Source organism: Zingiber officinale, chromosome 3A (genome assembly GCF_018446385.1).
Source record: "Zingiber officinale cultivar Zhangliang chromosome 3A, Zo_v1.1, whole genome shotgun sequence".
In the NCBI taxonomy this organism is placed as follows: domain Eukaryota; kingdom Viridiplantae; phylum Streptophyta; class Magnoliopsida; order Zingiberales; family Zingiberaceae; genus Zingiber; species Zingiber officinale.
Window position 1 is genome coordinate 33138901 of NC_055990.1, and position 23831 is coordinate 33162731.

Below are 23831 nucleotides of genomic sequence, written 5' to 3' on the forward strand. Positions count from 1 at the left end.
ATCCCTGCTAACTAAGAAAATTTTTCTGAAAAGTTTTGGAGTTATTTATCTAAATACAATCTTTTTAAGAATGTTTAAAATTATAAATCTTGAAAATAGATTTTCTTTTGTCAAAATACAAGCTCTATACATTTTTAAGAAAATATTTTAAGATTTCTAAAATTATTTTAAGGCTTTCAATTTCAATTTTTTTCCTCTTAGACTTGTGTTTAAGATTCACCAAATTTTTTAAGTCATTTTAACCTTGTAAATTTAGAATTTTATTTGTTAAACAACTTAAAATTCTTGAAAAGTTACCCTTAGATTTTTTTTGAGGTACCTCATTTTTTATGTGATCAAAGAGAGAGAAGGGAAGATTAAGTCTAGGGGGAGGTAGTTTAACTTTTTTCAATTTTTGCACTTTATTGCAAAATTGATTTCTTTTACTTTATGTTGGTTTACCCTAATTTAACTTGGGTTGCTTACATCAAAAAGGGGGAGATTAATGTTACCCCAAGGTAGTTTTGATGTGATCAAACAAGTTAAGTTAGGTCCTGTTGTGTTTAACCCTGTGTCTAAGTGTGCAGGAACTTAGGAGTACAAGAAGTCGAACGAAAGACACAGCTAGCGAGAAGGATAGCACGGGAGAGAGCCAACGGGCTCGGTGTATCTGAGGGACGAGGTGCTGCGGAAGAGTACACCAGCGGACGAGAAGGAAGTGTATGGTGTTTCTGAGGGCGAGAAGCCGGAGCGGAAGATTGTTCAAGGAGCAAAAGACGCAGTTGTTTGAGGGACGAAAAGCTGTGGAAGAGTACACTAGCAAACGAGAAGGAAGCAAGCAACGATTTCGAGGGACGAGAAGCCGGAGCGAAAGTTTGCTCGAGAAGGTTGGAAGTTGGATTCGGGTGAGCCCTATTCCAGATGACTGAAATCACCCAAGCGAGAGGAGCCGGAGCGGAAGATCTGAACCAATGCGAGCGGAACCGGAGCAGGAGACCGGGACCAAAAATCAACAAAAACTTATTTTTGGCCCCGGGGCACCCGAACCTGGTCAGGGCGCCCGAACCAGTCTGGGGCGCCCGGACCAATCCGAGGCGTTCGGACTTTGGGCACCCGGAACCCAATTCTTAGCCAATTCTACTTGGTATTTGAACGTTGCGTCAGGAATAAAGTTTTATCCCATTTCAGGTGCTTAGAACCCTTCTAGACACCCCAAGTAAGGGTATTGTGATAAAAGACATTACAAAATCGAGGAAAGAAGTTTACAGACTATTATGATTACAATATTAGTACTCAAATATCTTAACATATCACATAAACTCTAACATCTAATGGATATTACTTATTATTTACATGAAAAAGATGATGGTGGAGATTCTTCAGATGGATGAATAGAATAGAAGAAGTACAAGACTTCAACAACTTCACCTTATAAAAATTTTATATTAAAATTAAACTTTCAACTAAGATTTTTTTATTTTTTCGTTTCTTTTTTATCTAAAAATATAAGATTAAAAATATTTCAATCAGACCATTTTTAACAATCAGAATTAGAATATTCAGAATTAAAATATAGGTAATAGATTATTTTGACCATTTACTATTTTTTTTCTTCTGATTAACTTCGGATCAAAGGAGGTCAAGTATTATTTTTTAAATATAGAAGTGCAAATTACTAGTTGATAGAAAACAATTTTTTCAAACTTTGAATTGAATTCCAATATCATATATATTTTTCCAGTTTGAATACAAATATTAATATTTTTTATTCTATTCCGCCAATTCGACTCGTTCATTTACGCTCCTAATTAACTCATTTAACCATGCATAACGATATCATACTTCAATTCCACTTAGTGCTGCTTAATGAGCCAACATGGGAATTCCAGCCTTTACTGGCATTAAAATGCAAGCATTCTCACTCGTTCTTCTACAGACAAAGAAACTTGCACATTGCAATGGATGGATAGAGAAACAACATAGGCAAAACATATGTACATTGGAATGAAGCAGCGCCATCCAGGTCTCACAACAGGCCACAATATGAAGGTGTTGCTCGCACTCTTCATCGCCGGTGTTCTTAGCTACATAATAACGTCTGCAAATTGTTTCAAATAGCAGTGAAGAGTAAGCATTTAGCAGCTGTCATGCGGCATTAGAGCTAGACAACTTTAATAGAATCCATTGGTGCCTGGAGAATAAGAATCTGTCATTTGGAACCGTACAGATGCCTGCCTGATCAACCTGCAATTAGAATATACCAAATGCGTTGGAACAATATCCATTACACTAGAAACTCACATCACAGAGTGTTGCTTAAGCACGTCAGCAGAAACAGTTAATTGTTTGTATAACAATTTCTTAGTTTCCACTAGATGCTTAGCCATTCTTGAATCGGTCTGATGGACAGAACAATAACACATGAAGTAAAGACAAAAGATAATAAAAGAAGCTCCTGGTGTACCCAGAACGGAGCATCAGGAGAAAGATGCATAAAAAGCATTTGGTTGTGATGAATCTTTGCAGAAAAGAGTGACTGAATAGAGAAAAAAGCAAATTCATGATGATTCACTTTACAAAACAACGTGATGAATCTTTACAAAAATACCTCTGTATAAATAACACCTAAATGCAAGCTAAGACTGACATTCAATTGTGGCATGTATGTTGTGCCCTGTGTAATTGTTCGCATCTCCAGGCACACTACTAAGTACTAATTGAATGGTTCCCTTATTTTATTGCTAGCAAGTAATATAGTCTTTCAGTTCCTGTGATCAAGAATCATTCTCTTCATGAAAAGTGAAGGTAGGTTGGCCCACACATGGAAAAAGTTACCTTGGAAGATGCCACATGACGTTAGTCAGCCACTTCCAAAATCCTCATAACTTACTCCTTCGGATTTGGTGTCAAGCCTTTTGGGGTCTTCCTCTTAACAGAAGTAAGAAAAAAGCTGCATAACTCAAGGTCGAAAAATATATAGACAAGACAAAGAAATAAGGAAGCATACAGCAACATAATACCTTTAAATTCCCTTGATGGAGGAGAGCTGGAGAAATCGTTTGAATCAGGTGGAATATAAGGAGATCTAGCGTAATTCTCTAATATATCTATAAAAAAAACAAATAAATTAGTATAATATGTCGATAAAAAAATTCTATATAAAAGTGTTGTGATTGAAAGAAACCAGCACAATGATTGAAGTCATCAGTTAAATCTAAAAAGCTGAAGTTTCTGGGCATCTGACTAAATCCAAATGAAGATGTATCCATATCAAGGAGAGAATTATGTATATGTTGTCCACTCAACTCTGAGCTACTAAAAGATCCAACTGAAGCATCTGCTAGTGATTGTGGTTCCAAGATAGTGCTATCATTACCAAAGGGAAACTCATCATTTGAATAGATTGGCTCTGACTTCACTGTCATCCCACCCATTTCTGAAATCCTCCCAATGCTGTCTCTATGTGACGAAAAGACATTTTTCGAGGCATTCATGTGCCCAGAAAGAATAGATGGATCATTGCCCAAACAATTTCCAGGTTGCCCTGAGGTTCTAGCATTTACAAGAGGATTTGAAAACTCTTCATTGTAAGGCATGGAATCTGGCCTTGAGGAAGTGGATGCATGTTGAGACAAATAGCATGATGGATTTTGATGATCTGGAAAAAAAATAAAAGAATTAGATTTATTGATTGGTGGAATACAATGATACTTTCTTTCATTGAAGAACCCTTTGTCAATGTCAAATTAATCCGGCAACTCTCCGATGTCATTCCACTTCATGGATATGTAATTTAAATATGACAAGTCATAGTCAAGGTCATTAGAAACTGTCCACATGGATTATAATACTTATGAAAAAAGACATTAACTGAAAAATTTTATAAAAAAATAAGAAAAATCAAGCAGTCAGAAATAGGAGGTTGAGATAGTCAAAACTTCAAACCCAAGAAAGTTAGAAGCATCATGGATATTCAAGTTATTTTGGTCTCTGTTCAATTGTTTTTATTAATTAAACTCTAACTATTTCATGCTAATTCAAATTCACACTCAGCTCCCTATTGAGGATATTGCTATGAGAGACTGCTGAGCTTTTTGTGGTGTCTATAGAGTGACAAGTGTTCTAACTAAACTATTAGAACATCCACATCAGATATCCTATTAAAAAATTTTACTCTAAATTTATGAACAGTACTTCTCTAAATTTAGGAAATGGATTTCATTCCCTAAACATTATAGAAGAGAGAGAAGAAATAGGGAAGCTGATATATGGTGTATTGAAAAACGGATATCCAAATTTAATAAAGTAACTTTTTTACCCTAAATTATATATTTTAGATAGGGAAGTTGGTGTTGATGCTCTTAGCAAAGAACTTCCATTTCTTCTCAGATAGTGTGCAGTTAAAATTCCATTACTTCACTTTTTAACAATGTCACTGTTTTCTGAACCTAATGAGCCTAAATCTTCCTGTAACAAGGATAGTAAAGGCTAAGGGTTAAAGTGTAGAGATTGTGATCAAATGGTTGATTTAGATGAGACCAAACAAACCAAGTTATGTGCAAAAATTCCAACTATTTGGAATTCACATTCATCTCATACTACCATAAAACTCAATGTACTACATTAGATTTTCCAAGATAACTTTTAACTATCATGTAATGTAAAATTTCTTTCATCTCCCTTTACCTTCTACTCTAAATGACTCAACCTTTTCAACTAACTAGAGAATTTCAAAACCAAAGACATAAAAGCAAACTAATATAGAAGAAAAAGGAATTAACAATAATTACAAAAAATAAAACACAAGATGAAAATAGCCGTACAAGCTAGAGAATTAGAGCCATTGGAAAAGGGTAAGACAGCAACTCCTGGAGGGCATGCTTTCCGCATAAGCTCAACCTGTTTCTCAAGAAGCTTATTGAAAACCACTATTTGGTTCTTAAGGATCAATCTAACATGATAAGCTTTGAAAAACTCTTGATTCTCTTCCTCAAGCTTTTGCCAAACTGTACATCAACAAAACATGGATCTTCATCAAAAATGAAACCAATTAAAAGTTGAACCAACTATCAATATGGCAGATCTGGTGTTTTTAATTCAAAATATTAAGAAAATTTTACGAGTCAATGGTATGATCAGAGATACTTTATAAATCAGGGTGTTGATTTCTAGATGGCAGACATACATGGCAGATCTCATGTACCATTGGCAGACATACAATATTGCTATCAAAATCAAAATATTTGTTGTTTGTTGGTTACATGAGAATATTTAGATAGATATGTAGGATTTCTAGGCAAGACAAAATCAAAGTCAAAATATTGCTATCAAGAAGCAATCTGGAATAGACAATAAAATAAGAGGAAAATAAGATTAGGAGAGTATTGATATGTTGATGGTCTGGATACAATACTTTGCAAATTAAATCAATTAAGGCGTGAGAGATAAAAGAAAAATATATTGATCAGAGATTTTGTAGTTACTAATAATATAAACTTGTAGGAGTGAAGACAATGTCCATGTAGCTGACTCCAACCAGTTGGGACAAACATAGATTATTATATTGATCAGAATAGTGGATATAAATGCTGAAGGACAACCAATCACAAGACTGATATGACATCTGCAAGTGTGAAAATAAGCTATATATTAAATAACTTGTTGGTCCAAATGAATAAAAATCAGACAAACACAATCCCCTATACAGTTTTCCAAAAACAGATGAATCGTAATGAAACAGGATGTTCTGTTTAGAATTACCAAGTTCAGTGAAACTAGGTTCTATATTTGCTTGGAGAGACAAAGTGTCAACTACTTCTTTCTGGTTCATGTACAGTTGCAGGCATCGTTCAATAAGATTCTGAACCTGAAAATTGTGAAGGAAATTTAGCAAATCAGGCCTACACTAAAAAAACTGATGTAAACCAACTATTTATTTAACATTAAAAAATCTAAGGTGTATATACTTCATAATCAACCAATCTTCTCTATATCTTAAAACAGAAAAGTAAAGAGGCAAGTGAGTTTTAGAAATGGAATAAAACTAACAGAATTGTTCATCATACTCATCCATTTGCCGATAAAATCTGAATTCAACTAGAATTTGCACACCATTAAATCAAGGTAACTAAATCATTAGCCTGTAGTATGTAACAAGAAAGCATAGAAGTCTAGACCATAGTTTGTAGGGTCGCAATCCTACACAAAATCAATTTGAGATCAGAATCAGATCAATCGGGATCAGATTGTAGAATCGTACGATCCTATCAAAAATCCTTAAAATTTAATTTAGTATTTGATAGGATAATCAAATTGATCATTGAAGACTAAATCAATTTTATATTTGATTAAATTCCCTTTAGAATAAATTAAATCAAATTAATAATAATAATAATAATAATGATATTAATGGCAATGATAGAGTGAAAATATATATAATAAATAAATATTATTTATTTATAATTTTAAAATTTTAAATAAATTTATATATATATTAATAGAATAATTCAATTAAGATTTAAGAAAGTCTATTTATACTATCTCATTTAAATTAAGAATTAGACTGAATCAATTAACTAAAGTTTCAATTAAAAATCTAACGTTACTATATCGTCGTCTCTCCTCTCAAAAATCATTGTGTCGCCTCCTCTCCTCTCACCTACGAGAGGCCAAGGCTCTCCTCTCACCTGCGCTCGTCGCTCCCCTCCATGTCGTTGTCCCTGCCAGCTATTGACTGATGCCTTCCCCTCTTCGTCCGTGTGCTCACCGTCGTTGTTCCCCTCACGGCCTCACCATTGTACTCGCGCATCCATGTTGCCGCCAATGCCTTCCCCTCTTCGTCCCCCTGCCTCCTCGCATCCCCTCCACTTGCTGCCCGTCAAGAAATCGACAAGGACGCTTGGTTTCATTGCCGCATCCGAATCGTTTGTAACATAAGATCTTGTCAATTCCACCGATATTATATGATTCCAGATCTAGTTCCGATTCCACCAAAAAATCGATCCCCAATAGATCCGGATCATTTTAGTGATTCTGGATCATAGGATTGTCCGATCCTATGATCCAGATTGCGATTTTACAAATTATGGTCTAGACTAACAAGAAGAATTTGATTGTCATCTTACATGAATTCACATATGATTTGCAAAAGCACCGGATGTTACGCATTTATCCAGATTACCAAAGTACTATAATCGAACAGAATTTAATGGCCTGTTTGTGACCCAGTAACATAAAATGTAATGCCATTTAAATTCAAACATAGTGCCACCTAATGAACAAGCAAGAAATGCATGCAAATATTACATGATATAGTAGAAATTATATAGATGTTCCATTAGATATTGTGGGTCCTCCAATTCTTTGAGGAATCAGAAGCAAACGACTCAAAGTTTAATGCCGGAGTACAAACAGTCAAGATGATTCAAATATTTGGCGTGCCAAAACATTATGGACTTGTGGCATGAGTTTTGTGTTTTTAGTTTTTTAGTAGAAAATAGCAATATACTCCAAACATAATCATAAAGTAGCACAATGATGAGACTGAGTATAAACATCATGGAATCTGAAGTATTTTTGTTGCATAGACTTGGTTTTTGAGTGTAAGATCTGGGTAGAAGAGGTGTAGGGAGTGACAGAGTGGTTGGCAAGGGACAGGAAGGCAAATATAGAGGTGAGCAAGGGTGGATGCAATTAGAGAACATAGTGTCGGGTGAAGGAAGCTGCTCTACCAAGCCAAAGAGATGATGGAAAGGGAAGGAAGGACTCAGAGAAAGCATCCAGCCAAGAACTCATGAAGCACTTCACGAGTGCATTTGTGATGGGCAGGGGAGGTTGTGGTGGCACGGCAAATGAAGCGTTGCGGATCACCATATCAACAAGACAATGCAGTAAGAGAAATGTCAAAAGGGAGGGCAGGCCAAGTGATAATTGCAGCCTCCCCTCCAACCAAGAAAACAAGGAAAGCAATAAAGATCAAAATTGACTTTGATACCATGTAAACTTTGGGGAAATGGTGGAATTTGTAAGTTATAGTAAAAGCAATTGACAAAATTACCTACAGATAGGAATTTGTTCCAAGTCTTCTTTTGGTTTTGTAGATCAATTCTCTCTGCTTATATTTTGTTCCTATCTGATACAAGTTATGACGAATGGACCCAAAAGATGACGTCGTAGTCAAAGTCAAAAGGACGTGATAGTCCTACTCCAAAAAAAGAGTAATATCCCTTCAAATCGGAGTAGTTCCCTAGTATTAAATCCTAGGATTAACTAGACCGGGTTTTAATCCGGCTAGGGGAAAATGGTCGATCATTAAATCGAACAAACTGGGAGTATAATGTCTTAAGGATAGCCAGATCTTAGGGAGGTCAAGTTTAAGGTTGATTGGTCTTACATTGTGATCGGAATGACTGACTCATTCTACGACATGCTGATCATAAACAACAGTGTGTGCATTCGTCCAGTCTTAAAGTCGAACGGGCATGTATGCTCTAACCGGCTGAATAAAGCCCGGCTAGGATAAAAGTGCTCAACCTCATCAGTTCTCATATATGTAACCGGTCGGATAAAGTTCGGCCGGGATAAAGGTGCTCAGCCTCAATTCCCATGTGTAATCAGTTGGATAAAGCCCGGTCGGGATAAAGGCGCTCAGCCTCATCAGCTTCCACATATGTAACCGGCCGGATAAAGACCGGCCAGGTTAAAGGCACTCAACCTCATTAATTCCCATATATGCGACCGGCTGTCCGGACTTGAGGCCCTCATCTTCATAAAACTTTCCAAGTACACCCGACCAAAGTGCACGTACTCCCGGTCAAGCATGATCAAGCATACGACACTTATCAAAGGGATTTCTCAGGATCCCGATATACTCCACCATTCTCTAGGAAGTATATTAATGTGGCGCAGGACATGATTGAACAACTTAATCTGATATAGGGCAAAGGAATATATAAAATGCAACTGAATGGTTCAATAAAAGAGGTCGGCTTAAGGACCGGCCGAGATATATTTAGCGCCGAGTACATTAGCCAAACAAGCAGGTCGGCTCAAGGACCAACCAAGGTAGCAAACAATATTTTAACAGTCTATCAAGGTTGTCAGAGAATATTCCTTAGATACTTCTTGCGGAGGTTAGTTATGATATCATACTCCCTCGACAATATCATCAAGGGTTTAAGTCATAAACGACAAAAGAGGTACATCTGATAGTAGAAAAAAGATTCCTCGGACTGTTACTACATATCATCCAGACTGTACTTTTTCCATCACCTAAAAAACTTAAATGCACGATGCCATCTCATGATCACGAAGGTTGTGAGAGGTGGTATATAAAGAGGGATCCTCTCCGTTGGCAAGGTACGCATCATTTGCATCTGAAACCTACGCTCTCGCAAATCCACTACTGTTCTTCATTTCACTCATCGGAGATAGTATTGACTTGAGCGTCGGAGGCCTGGTCTTTGGTCACTGACTTTTTGTTGGATCGGCTGAGTATGCGCAGGATCTGAAGGAAACCATCTTCTCTAGGAGGTCTTCTCTTCGTCAACAATCAAGTCATTGTCACCAGCATGTCATCTCTTCATCTCTCAGATAAGATCAAATTTTGCGCTGTCTGTGGGAAATTTCGTCTGAATCTGAGAATCAGAGATGGAAGAGCCTGGAAAACTCGCCACTATCACGTTGACGCAAGAGGATCTAGATCTACTCATCATCACAAAAGCGCAAAAGCGCAAAAGTTAATGCAACAGCAACAACAACAAGGAGCACCCGACGGTGTTTTGCTGCCATCTAATCCTGTCGCTTCAGTAACAGCTCACCAAAGGGAGCGAGGAGTATAGGAGGGTCAGGCCCATGTACCTAGGGCATCTAGTTCACTAGATCCACACTATTGGGCACTTTTTTGCACGCAGCTTGAATATATAGATCAAGAAGAACCTCACCAGGAGTCTTCTAGAGACAGGCGAAGGGGAAAAGCTTCGGCACGATATAGTTCTCCTGAAGACATTAGCACCCCATTCTCTTAGAGGGTGTTAGAGGATAAGTTGCCGAAGCATTATCAAAACCTAGCCATAGGGGAATACTCAAGATCAACTAATCCTGAAAATCATCTTGTCAAATTTGAGCATGCCGCCCTCCTTCATCAGTTTACTGATGGGGTGAAGTGTCAGGTGTTCCTCACCACCTTCAGTGGAAGGTGGTTCTGCATAGAGGTGGTTTAGACGATTACCCGCTGGATGAATCCAATGTTTTAAGGATTTCAGCAAAATTTTCCTTCACCACTTTGCAAGCAGCCAACGTGTAAAATACGGCAACAAGATAATAATTAAAAATAGGGTTATTTGACAAATAATCTTTTAGGAATTTTCAGAAATTTTTAGATATTTTCTAAGAATTTTTCGGAGCCCGTTTGACGTATTTTAAGGGGATAAATTTATAGGCTATATGGAAGCCTGTTTAGAGAACCAAAAAAAAAAATTGGGAGTTGATTGAGCAATAAACTTAGGTTTTAATTTTTCTAAACCTAAGTTTAAAATTATATAAACCTAATACTATTACCGTGCCATAGCCCTAGCCTCCTTCTCCCGATTCCTCCCCCTCCTCTCGTGCGTCACTGCCGACCGCCTCGGCCCGACACCAATCGCCAGCCACCACCCGCGCCGAACCTCCTTCCCTCTCCCTCTCGTGTGTTCCCGCAATCGGAGCCGCCGACCTCTCCTCCTCTTCACGCGAGCACCACACACAGCCGTCGGCCTCTTTCCCGCAGGCGGGCACCAGCAGATCTTTCCCTTGCGAGACTCCACACCACATCCGGCGATCTTTCTTCCTCTCTCGCGAGCACCACCGGCCTCTCAGATCTTTCCCTTGCTTTTCCAGTGTTGTTTCATTCTTCTGTAATGGATTTTAATTGCTAGAACAGATTTAAGAGCTTGTAATTGGGTTTGGGATTTGAGCTTTGTCATCTTGTGTTGACTGTGATATTTTTGTACAGATTTGTGGTAATATCTTGACAGATTTGGAGGTGGCGAAACAATTTTGTGGTTGTTCTTGATGTTCTGGGATTAACTTTGGATTTCTGGACAGATTTGAGTCATTTAGGATGGCTATACATTGTGCTTTGATCTCTAGTGTTGGCTGCGGTATTATCAAACAGTTTGGAAGAGGTTAAAACGGCTTTTTATGGTGCTTTTATTTTTGGTGTTGGTAGTTTCGATTCTGATTTGGAGATGTGCTTACTTCCTTCGTGTAGAATGAATTATAAACAGATTTGGAAATTCGTAACTCATTTCTCTTAAAACGTTTTATAGGTTGCAGCAGAATTCGGATTTGATGCTTCATCTTTGGTTTTTTAATGCTCTCCAAATTGTGCTTGCTTAAGCTAGATAGTTGTAGCAGCATCTGGATTTAGTTCTATGATTTTCACTAATGTTTTCCAATGTGTACTAGTTTGAGGTCTTACCTATAGTAAATTGATGTTGGGTTCTTCTTGTGGTATTTGAGGATGTTGTAACCGATCTGAGGGGATTGGAGATTCTCTGTTGTCGCTTTATTTTCATGATGGATCCAGACTTTTAGTATCGATTCGTAGAACGAGATTTGGGAGTTGTTTAGTTAGTTACTTCCTATGTAATTAGCTAAATATATTATGTGATCGCAGGACTTTGTTTCGGGATGAGCGTCTCGACGTAGGATTTCCGGACACGATCTACATATAAAGGTGGGTACTTCTTGCTTTGTTTCTTTTAGTACTTTGACCTTGGTGCATGAACTATTTTGGATAAGAAATTTTTTTTACCTTGACTCCACTCTTATTTTCCTGCGCTTGATACTTCCACGCGATCTTTGAGAAATTCGTTTCCATATCTATACAGTCTCTTGTTGTTATTCATGATAAGTAGCAGATACTAGATACCATGTTTGTATGCTTTGACTGTTGTTTATTTATGTACTATAATATTGAGCATGCTGGCTTCATGAAGCATACCTAATTTCTGCTTATATTTGTATGATGATTGTTGCATTTGGCGCATCATGTCATGGCATGCATGTCAACGACCAATTCTCCCTTGCGGTCGAGAGAGTCGTTGACCAAGGCCGCATCCTCGGCCACTCGAGAGGGTGGTAGCTGGAGTTGATGTCGCTTGTCCTGTCGTGCCGCACTCGGCCACTCATGTGAGTGGTAGCTGGAGTACGAGCAACAGGGACCTCATCGCAGATGTAGCTAGTTAGCTACTATGCAACTGTCCCCTCGGCCACTCGTGTAAGTGGTAGCTGGAGTGGTGTACAGTCTGTCACTGATCCGACCTCTCGACCATACAGGGGTCATGGTGCAGAGAGGTGGACGGGAGTGACCATCCGTGCATACGCTGTTATTATACTTGCTTTGATTATTGTTGTTTATATATGCCGTTATTGCTAACTGCTGTTGTTCACTTGTGCTGATATGCTTACTTATGTTGAAATATACTCTCATTGTAGATGTTTAGATATTGGTTTATTCATTGGAAAGTTGTATATACCTTGCTTATTACCTCTGTAGTTATGAGCAGTACTATAGCAGATTAGTGCCCTTTCTGACCTTCTATACCTAGCCTAGGATATGGTTTCAGGTATGAGCATTTATTATGGTTCTATTTTAATATCTGCTATTCCTTTTATGAGACTGTATTCCTTTTGGCATTCTTTATTGGTTTATTTTGTTCATGCACTATCTTATCTTTACCCGCTGAGTTTCAATACTCACCACCTCGCAAATTGGTTTTCTTTCGCCAAGTAACAGATAGATGAGTCATGGATGCTTGGAGAGTCTCGACTGTCGGTCCCACGTCACACTCGAGGATAGTTTTATTTTGGGGTTTTGTCACTGTTTGGGTGGTATATTAATTTTGCGTATTTTGCTTTTCAATAAGTCGATGTGGATTTTGGAGTCTAGTGTGGTGGTTGCAAGTATGTTTGGTTAGTGACTTTGTTGGTTTTACATTCGTATTATTTTATGATTTTCCGCTGCATTTACGTTCAGCCGTGTGGGCTGTTATCATACTGTGTGGTTGTGTGTTTACTTTTAGCCGTGTGGACTTATTATACTGCGTGGTTGTTTTATTAATTTATGTCCAGTCGGGTAGGATGCGTATATTAACTGCATGGTTATGTTGTTTCTATTGTGTATATATTCCAACCGAGTGTGGCTGATGGTTATATAGATGTATATTTTGTATGTAGTAATGCTTCAGATTGTCACCCGTACTGGGAAGATGCTACCGAAATTTCTTCTGACAGGACTCCTCTGGAGCGTGACACAACGCTACCAAAATACTCCCTGAGTCTTTTCTCACTAAAACAGGGGTCTAAGGAGTCACTGAGGTCCTACATTAAAAAATTCAACCATGTGGCAATGACGTTCCTTCCGCCACTACCGAAATCCTGATGAGCGTCTTCTCCCAAGGGCTTGTCAATAATGATTTCTTCAATTCCTTAGTCTGGAGACCTCCGAGGAATTTTGATCATCTGTTGGAACGACCAATCGAGTTTATCAATGTTGAAGAGGTGTAAGTTGCCCGAAGGAAAGATACTCCTACACTCACACGGGCTCCGGTGCCCAAGCGCTAAGCATTGCCTGCTCCTCCGCCTAGAGGACCTCGAGCTGCCCCTCAGCCTCATCATCAAGAGCCATGACCCCAGGTTATGCAGCATGTGGGGGTCGAGCAAGAAAGGTATCCAAGCCTCCTCAAGAAGCTCCAAGACGACGGTGCACTCTTCACCGGTCGACCACCCATGACACGCGGGATTACTACACACTGGCTAATCGCCAGGGTGGCAATCGAAGAGTTCACCGGCGCACTTCGTCGCCTAACCGCCGACCCTACCGAAGACCGAATGGCTCGTTCAGAAGAAATCAGTGCGAGGTTGAACGACAACAGAGGACTCCACCACCACCACTAGTGGATCAAACGCCCACTCCCACTCGAAACCAACCGAAGCTCCCGATCCGGCAGGATGAGAACCATAATAATGTCGTCAAGGGCAACATCAACATGATAGCAGGAGGACCGACTGATGGAGACTCCAACCGAGTGAGAAAATCACACGCTCGACGATTGAAAATTCATGTGGTCGGCTGCAGCACAGAACGGATGGCCGAGCTTGAAATCAGCTTCGGACCCAAGATCTAAAGGTGGTGGAGATACCCTATAATGATGCATTAATAATCAAGGCTGTTATAGCCAATTATAATATTTCTCGTACTTTTATTGACACAGGTAATTCTGTTAACATCATCTTTAGGCGGGCGTTTGAGCAGCTACAGATAGACGCGAGTGAACTCCAACCCATGGTGACCCCTCTATATGGATTCACTAGTAATGAAATCCAACCGCTCAGCTAGATAAAGTTCGTCATATCTTTAGGGGAGGAGCCCCTAATGAGGACACGCCGATCAAACTTCATCGTGGTTGACGCACCCTTAACTTATAATGTCATTTTGGGCCACCCGACCCTAAATGAATTCCGGGTGGTAGTCTCTACCTTCTGCCAAAAAAATAAATTCTCCGTGGATGACCGAGTTGGGGAAGTTCGAGAAGATCAACTAATGGCACGCAAGTGTTATGCTGATATAATCAAGACTGAAGCCCGCTCTACACGGAAGATACAGCGGATGAAAGTCATGCTATCCAGGAGGCTCCACCCGCCCTCGTCTATGAAGAAAAAGAAGAAATACAGATTCAGCCTGACCGGTCGAAAGCTACCACTCAAATAGTGGCCGACCTGGTTCCTGAACTTAAAGAAGAGTTGATCAAATGTTTGACGCGCAACAGATGTGTTTGCTTGGACGCCCAAAGAAGCGACGGGTGTGTCGCCCGAGATTATAGAGCATGTGTTTCATGTCTATCCAAACGCTCGGCCGATCAAACAAAGGAAGCAAGATTTTGGAGCCGAGCAGAACAAGATCATCAAAGATGAGGTGGATAAGCTGATAGAGGCGGGCTACATTCCTGAAGTTCAGTTTCTGAGCTGGTTGGCCAATGTGGTCTTGGTCTCAAAACCGGGAAACAAATGGGGGGTCTATATCAATTTCAGAGATCTTAACAAAGCCTGCCCGAAAGATTATTATCCGCTCCCTCACATCGATCAGGTGATGGATTCCACTTCCGAGTGCGAGTTCATCTATATGTTGGACGCATATTAGGGATATCACCAAGTCCCTTTGCTAAAGACAACCAGGAAAAGATCAATTTCATAACTGCCGAGGGCACTTATTGTTATAATATTATGTCATTCAACTAAAGAATGCAGGGCTACCTACCAACAGCTCATGAATAAGGTCTTTCAGAAGCAGATCGGGCAAAACATGAAAGTGTACATGGATGACGTCCTTAGTAAGTCCCTTCGAGCGGCTGATCTATGTGCCGATGTGGAGGAGGCTTGCAACACTCTAAGGTAATATGGATTGAAGCTCAACTCCAGCAAGTGCATGTTTGGAAACAAGAGAGGGGAGTTCCTGGGCTATATTGTGACCTAGCGAGGAATTGAGGCTAATTCAAGCAAAGTGCGACCGCTGCAAGATATGGCCCTTCCACGCAATCTGAAGAAAGCTCAAAGATTGATTGGCCGGATTATGACCTTCTCTCGTTTCATCTCCCATTCGAACGATCGAAGCTTGCCTTTTTTCAAGATATTCCGCCGAGCGCAATAGCTAGCCTCTGGCTCTTATTATCTGGAAGATGCAGAAGGCAAAAGATTGGATAAGCCCTGGAGTGCAAATCATTTACAACCCTATCAAGTACGCCAGTAATTTACTCATATATTATATAAAATTTCTTACACTTTATGAGAATGCAGGCAAATTTATACGAAAATTCATACAAATTGTAAATTATAGCCCCCGGCTTAAAGACTTGGTGAATTTTAAATTCCGAACCGTTCAATCGGGTTATAAGCGAGCATGCTCTCGCAACTCAAATAAATCCAGAGCGGCTTAATGATCGAATGAATTTCAGACTCCCGAACCGTTCGATCGGGTTATAGGCGAGTATGCTCTCGCAACTCAGACAAATCCAGAGCGGCTTAATAACCGAATGAATTCCAGACTCCCAAACCATTCGGTCGGGTTATAAGCGAGCATGCTCTCGCGATGGAGATAAATCCAAAATCATTCGGTCGAGTTACAAGTGAGCATGCTCTCACGGCACAAATACAGAACGGCTTAATGACCGAACGAATTTCAAACTTCCGAACCGTTTAGTCGGGTTATAAGCGAGCATGCTCTCGCGGCAGAATGGTTAAGTGTTTCTGCAAGTTGTTGTGCTAGTTCTCTCTTAAAATCAATAAAATCTAGATAAGCTCTCATCCTAATCTTAAGACGCTCATTCTCTTCATCTTTATAAAGTGATAGCTCAATCCGGGCAGCGTCTGCTTCAGCCTTTGCAGCGTCCAACTCGGCCTGCATGGATTGTAGCTGGGTTTCTCGTGTATTCAGCTCCACTTGTTGTTTCAATAACAAGAAGTTCTTAATGGATAGTTCCTGGGTTAGTTCAGGAGACCTAGATGCATGTGAAAGCTTTAGCTCTTCTAGTAGGATATCTTTATGATCTAGGTCAGAAATGACGTTATCTTTCATCACTCTTTCTACTCGGAGCTTGGATTCAGGTTCTTTACCTCGAGCAAAAGAGATCTCGGCCAAAGCAAAATGATCCCATTTAGCAGTAGGTTGTTTGGGTACATTCGGGCCTATAGCCTCTGCTTGGGATCTTTTGCACATAATTATGAGAGGGGTATCCGAATCTGTAGCGCTGGAAGAACAACTATGAGAAGGTTCAGAGTCTCTTCCGATGGCCAATTATTTTTGAAAAGGAAAGTCGAGGTAATGGCTTCCACTATAAAAATAAATAGATAATTAAAATTAAAAAATTTTATAATAAATGGTTAAGAAATAACAAATAATTAAGGGATTTTCTTACCGAAAGTGGCGCTTAGCTCAAAATCCACCAGAGTGATCCCAAAAACATATAGTAGACCTTCTATAGTCAACTCTGGCAAACTAAACTTCAAACCTCTCAGTTGACCTAGAGCTTGGCAAAGGATTGGGTGTGTGCGAAGGTTGCCCAAGATAAGAATAGGGAGAAAGTTTGATTGTCAGGTTGTGGGGCAGGACAGAAAGCTCGGAAGGTGTATGAAAAAATACTTGTCTCTCCATTCTTCTTGGGCTGGAATTCTATTGAACAAAATAGTCTTAGGGCGAACCTAAAAGTGAATAAACCGTCCTCTACTTGTCGGGGAAAGAAATAATGGTGGAACAAATGAGGAAAAAGAGGGGCATTGAACAAGTGGAAAACAATAAGGGCACCACTTAAGATGCGAAGAGATTGGGGAATAAGTTGATGAAGCGGGATGTCAAAGTATTGGTTAACATCAATGAAGAAAGGATGCAGGGGTAAACGAAAGCCGGCTATAACTTGTTCTCTAAAAACAGCAATACTCTCCAACGGAGGAAGATGGGGGCGATCGGATGGAAGCCCATAGTTGAGAGTGAGGTCATAGGCATCATCAATAGTAAAATTGGAAGAATAGTGAGTATACCATCGTGAGCTTCAACCCTGGTGAACAAGAAGATGAGGAGAATGAAAAGTGTAAAAATATAGAAGAATTAGAAGAGGGCAAAGTCTTAAGGTTTTTTCTTTTTCACGAAGTTTTTATACGGATTCTTCGAAAATGCTTTTTGAGTTAAATCGTCGAATCATAATAGTGAAAAGGCAAGGTCACCTGTGAACCGAGTGAGTCGATGAAAAGTTGTATATCTAGGATGAAGTGCGCACACGTGTCACCAATAAAAAAACTTGCAACGGTAATTGATTTGACAGGCAGTCATCCCGAAATGTCGGTGATGTTTTTGAGGTGAGCTTGGTTTTTTTTGCAACTCTTTTAGAAGCATGGCCCGTCCAAAGCTCGAACGAGCCTTTACGACTTGACCGGGGAAAATAAGTTGAAGACCGAATGGATCTGTACGAGATTGATTGTTTACTTAGACAAAGTTGTACCGAGCGGGTTCAATTTCGATTTGTTTGGACTAAACAATATTTGCTGCAGTTCGTCTTATCCTAAAGCTTAAGGTACGGACAAGTATAAGCCCAGGCAAAACTAAACTTGAACAAGTTTTATTTATGGCCGGTCGTAAAGATGGGCGTTCTTAGGTGAATAAGCATTAGGCGCTATAGCTCGTCCGGCCTAGATGGTCGGCCCTAAGCATTCTTGTCCTGCTCCATTCGGATTCTCGCCCGAACGTATTCAAATTATCCTTAAGATAGTGCACATGTGTTAAGTAAAACCATAAGTGGTTACACAATCAAATTTTAAAGAAAAGATATTTGATAGGTTCAACCAAAACTTACATTAGGACAGTAGAAATTAATATCCAATTCATTGAAGAAGACAAATAAAGAACAAGATAGATCACAATAGGTTTGGAAACCGATCAAGAGAAACGCTATGGGTTATCTTTTTATAATCCAAAAAACTGGTAGGAGGATCGGAGGTGAGATATCCACCTTCTTTTAATTATTTCATCGCACCTTCTGCTCCAAGGAAGAGGGCTTTAGTAATGGAGTCAGCGATGGGGACGTTGAAGTCATGTGTTAGAAACAAGGCCTTTTTCTTAGACTCAAATCACTCGTCCTCTCCTACCTGATAGGCTGCCAATTTCAACCAGACTGCTATTGATTCAATCTGAGAAGTCATTAGATCTGATAGCATCTCGCTTGGCCTTTTGAGTCACCAGTTCGGATTCTTTGGCAGATAGTTCAACGGCATATGAAGCCTTCAATTCTTGTAGTTGGGCAGACAATTATGCGTTCTCTGTCATTTGCTCATCCAGTTTTTTCTATATTTCTACCCGGGAACTTGTTTTCGATTGAAGTTGAGCTTAAAAAGTGTTCAGGGCAATCTTCCACTAGGTTGCCTTCTCTTGCTCGGTTTTAGCTAACTGTTGAGCTTCTTGTAGTTAAGCATCTAGCTCCTTTATTCGTTCAAAGGTACACGCGGAAGTTGCTTCGATGACTCGTTGCTTTAGCAACCCGTTCTCCTGAGCCAAGTCGTATAGTTGTTGAGCAACGCTCATGATAATTGTCCAACACTGAAAGATGAGTGTAATTATGAGCCTTCAGAATGGATGGACTACAATCAATTAAAGTAACATTACCTTAGTCTGTTCATAAGAGAATTCGTCTGCCAACTCTGTTGGAGTAAGCTCGCTAAGTCTATTTTTTACATCCTCCCAAGCAGTTATTAAACGATTTCCTAATAGTATTGGGAGGGTAGGAGAAGGTGTGGATGTTAAAGCGAGCAGAGCTTGGGCAGAAGGTAAGGAAAAAAATAATGGATAATTGATGAAGCCACTCAAGAGCGGCAGTGGTGGTCTCTACATGAGGGGACACGGAGAAGCTGGGGACTGAAGAACTGCTCGGCAAAGGAACGTCCTCTCAAGTTTGAGCAGGACCAAGGGTAGAGAGGGCCGGATAAAGGACAGACAAGGTTTGCTCAGGAAATTGTTCTTGTGTATCCTTCGAGGCAGAATCTTCCTAGGCAGAAGGCAATGGTAAAGAAGGTGTCTCTGTGAGGACTGCTAACCTCTTGGGAGGAGGGGCAAAGGTAATCTTTCGCCCTTTGCGTTTTTTCTTGGGGAGACATCCTTCTCCACAAGACAAACCTCCAACGCTGGAAGCGCATCGGGGGGTGATTCTTCGGAAGGGGTAGCCTCAATGGGCGCAGTTCTGTGGTGTCCCGAAGCCTCGTTAGAAGAAGCAGCCAAGGGTAAACCTCATTCGGTTAGCAATTCTTGTTCCTTGGCGGAAATCTTTTCGGTGGTCAGGTCAATTGAACTTCAAAATGGCATCCACTACACAAAACAAAAAATACCTTAGTTAGCAATAACGTAAAAATTGAATTACCAAAACTTACCAAAAGAGCGGGGTAGCTTCTTGTGAATGGGGCTTAAGCCAAATGGATATAGGAAGCCTTCGTGTAGCCACCTATGAATTCTAAAATGTTGATTATTCAGCTTAGGAAGATAAGAAACAAAAATAGGATCTTGTTTGAATTGGCCTAGGTCAGGAAGAGGAGGAAAAGAGGATCGTCATTCTACAGGTCAGGTAACCGGCCAAGCATTTTCATAAAAAAAAAATGAGATTTCCAGCCTTTGTTCGAAGATGGCATATCTTCGAAGAAGATCGCCTTTGGTCGGGGCTGGAAGAGAAAGGCATCAGGTTCTGATTTCATGGGATAAGAGAAGAGAAAAAAATTGCGTGGTGTTGGTGGCATGTCAAATAGGCAGAACAACATGAACATTCCACACATGTATCATAAAGCATTTGGAACGAACTGTTGCAAAGGGTTTTGGAAGTATCAACTTACTTCAAACAAAAAAGGATGGACAGAAAAGCGTAAACCTGCCGCTAATTGGTTAGAAAAGAAGGTAACGTGATTGGGGAGAGAAAGGTGAGGTTGATCGTCGGAAGAAGGCAAGACGATGGTATACTCTTTAAGGATTTCAAAAGATAGATCCGCTACCTTAGCGGCCCCCCTAGTGTCGGCCCCACGGATATGGGGGGAGGTTCATGCAGGTACACAGGCCATAGGCGCATGGCGGGGTAAACCCCAGGTCGTCAGTTCCTAAGAATCGACCCCTGCCCATTACGCCAGAGATACCATGCGCCCACCGTCTGCGCTACGCCCTGGGGCTACTCTTTAGGGATTTCAAACTTAGACCGGATGTAAGCCTCATTAGAATCATCAAAGGTGGAACAGGTAAAGATATACCGGGGGGTGAATGATTCATGAGCTATAATAGGATGTAAATCCAAAAGAAGGGGAACAACTCACTGGGTCGCTTAAGGGCGGAAAAAAGGAGAAGTTTGGAGAGGTCGTCGGAGAAGAAAGGCAAGGAAGATGAAATGCAAAGTGCGGAGAGCGCATGCCGCTTAGGGTTTTATAAAGTAAAATTTAATTGTCACCATTGGATTAAAATGACTTGTGTCGGGAGGGTCGTTGATCTGTAGGGAAATACGTGCAGTTGAGTCGTACAAAGAGGCGTGATTCATAAGTCATTTCAAAAAACAAAAAGGAGAGCCACGTGACTTCAACTCATAAGCAAGCATTTATGATGGAAATGACAACCATATTATTTCTCTGACCATGAACCTCCCCACGCATCCTCAGTAATCTCATCTAAGAAAAACTAGTTGCAGACAGATGGTTTTTGAAAAATTTGCCAAGTCTCCAAGGTACAAAAGGAAGGAAGCATGAAAAGATGGAGCGAGCAAAATTAAAACTTGAGTTTAGTCAGTCGGTTACACCTCCTTCGACTAGACATGAAGAGGAGGCTAGTGATACGAGTTATGACAGATGGACCCAGAAGGTGACGTTGTAGTCAAAGTCAAGACAACATGGCAATCCTACTACACAAGAGTAATATCCCTTCAAATCAGAGTAGTTCTCCAGTATTAAATCCTAGGATTAACCAGACCGGGTTTTAATCCGGCCAAGGGAAAATAGTCGGCCATTAAGCCGAACGAATTGGGAGTATAATGTCTTAAGAGTAGCCAAATCTTAGGGAGGTCAAGTTTAAGGTTGACCGGTCTTATATTGTGATTGGAATGACTGACTCATTCTACGACATGTCGATCATAAACATAGTGTGCGTGTGCATTTGTCTGTCCTTAAAGTCGGGCGGACATGTATATGCTCTAATCGGCCGAATAAGGCCCGACCGCGATAAAGGCGCTCAGCCTCATCAGTTCCCATATATGTAACCGGTAGGATAATGTCCGGTCAGGATAAAGGCACTCAGCCTCATCAGTTCCCATGTGTAACCGACTGGATAAAGTCCGGCCGGGATAAAGGCGCTCAGCCTCATCAGTTCCCAATTGTAACCGGTTGGATAAAGCCCTACCGGGATAAAAGCACTCAGCCTCATCAGCTTCCACATATGTAACCGGTCGAATAAAGACCGGCCGAGTTAAAGGCACATAGCCTCATTAATTCCCATATATGTGGTCGGCTGTCTGGACTTAAGGTCCTCAGCTTCATAAGACTTTCCAGGTACACCCGACCAAAGTGCATATACGCCCGGTCAAGCATGATCAGGCATGCGACACTTATCAAAGGGATTTCTCGGGATCCCAATATACTCTACCATTCTCTAGCAAGTATATTAATGTGGTGCAGGACGTGATTGAGCGGCTTAATCTAACATAGGGCAAGGGAATATATAGAATGTAACTGAATGGTTCAATAAAAGAGGTTGGCTTAAGGACCGACCGAGATATATTTAGCGCCGAGTACATCAACCAAACAAGCAAGCTGGCTTAAGGACCGTCTGAGGTATACTCAACAAACAAGCAGCAGACAATATTTTATAATAGCCTGTCAAGGTTGCCGGGGAATATTCCTTAGGTACTTCTTGCAGAGGTTAGTTATGACATCATACTTCCTCGATAATTTCATCAAGGGTTTAAATCATAAACGACAAAAGAGGTACATCTGAGGGTAAACAAAAAATTCCTCGAACTGTTACTGCATATCATTCGGACTGTACTTTTTCCATCACCTAACAAACTCCAACGCACGATGTCATCTCATAATCACGGAGGTTATAAGAGGTGGTATATAAAGAGGGATCCTTTTCGTTGACAAGGTATGCATCATTTGCATCTAAAACATACGCATCCACTACTGTTCTTCATTTTACTCACTGAAGATAGTACTGAGTTAGCGTCGGAGGATCTTGCCAGGAATCCTTTCCTTAGCCTTTGGTCACTGACGATTTGTTGGATCAACTGACTGTGAGCATGCGCAGGATCTGAAGGAAACTGTTTTCTCGAAGCCAGGAGGTCTTCTCTTCGTCAACGATCAAGCCATCGTCACCAATGCGTTATCTCTTCATCTCTCAGACAGGATCACTATATATTTCATAGACTTGGTCTTTTAGACAAATTCTAGTTTCGTTATGGTTAACAACATCATTATCAGTTCAACTTTTGGAAGGAATTTAAGCCAACAATTTGAGAATTACTTCAGTTCACAATCAGCAACCAGTAGATTACAAAAAAGTAATCATAGTCAGTGAACAAGTTTTGGATCACTTTCGAAATAGATTAAAATTCAGCAAAAGAGATCAAGGAAAATCTAAATTCACTACTAACAATAAATTCAAAAGCCTCCTTACTAGTTGAATATCCTGACGGGATACCTTCCTGACTTCTCCGCTCGACATCATGCCCTTCCAACCCAAAAACTTAAAACACTTGAATCTTCCGCAATAGACAGTGCCCCAAAACGCGCTCGAACACAGAGAACGACCTGATGAGCACACAGCAAAAAAAACTAAATAAACTCACTGAATTAAGAACGGCAAAGGATAATACACCGGACATGAAGGATCACTTTACCTTTCAGCAAGAGAGTACGATTCTTGAAGCGACCTTGCTGATTTGTGGGCTTGGGAACGTCGGCAAGCGTTTACGCCTGGAATTGGGCGCGGGCGCGGCCGATGAGTAGGGCATCGGTCAGGGTGGGATCATGGGAAGGGGATGGGAGTGGAAGAAAGGTGAAGGTGACGTCCTCGTGCTTCCCTGGTGGAGCAATACAAGGGCTCTGAGCGAACCACGTCGACTCTGACCCAGAGAGGCGACGATCGGAAGGCTTCGATGAAAGATTCATCGCATCGCGAATTAATTGTCCGCCGATTTTAAAATTCATACGCTTACTTCAGTTAACATGTGGCTGTCGTTCCCTTAGAATGGTGGCGTGCGTGGACCCCACAGAAGCTTCTTGTTACTAGGTGGGTAAAACTTAGGGAGGTCAACAGA

The 23831-nt window shown here is 40.5% G+C and overlaps 1 protein-coding gene across 3 annotated transcripts; it reads right to left on the reverse strand.

Annotated features, from left to right (window-relative positions):
• Window positions 1–1846: 1846 nt before the first annotated feature.
• Window positions 1847–23706, reverse strand: LOC122051686. Of its 3 annotated transcripts, none has more exons than XM_042612907.1 (8): window positions 23412–23706; window positions 23213–23322; window positions 5740–5845; window positions 4803–4985; window positions 3164–3637; window positions 3000–3086; window positions 2815–2907; window positions 1847–2223 (listed from the first exon to the last, which is right to left on the reverse strand). In XM_042612907.1, exons 2-7 carry the CDS (start codon window positions 23237–23239, stop codon window positions 2840–2842), a joined length of 945 nt encoding a protein of 314 aa, XP_042468841.1. In that variant the 5' UTR covers window positions 23240–23322; window positions 23412–23706; the 3' UTR covers window positions 1847–2223; window positions 2815–2839. The 3 variants fall into 3 exon arrangements, with proteins under 3 accessions (XP_042468841.1, XP_042468840.1, XP_042468838.1); XM_042612906.1 differs by having other exon boundaries at window positions 3170–3637; window positions 23189–23322; window positions 23412–23705; XM_042612904.1 differs by having other exon boundaries at window positions 23189–23322; window positions 23412–23704.
• Window positions 23707–23831: the final 125 nt, after the last annotated feature.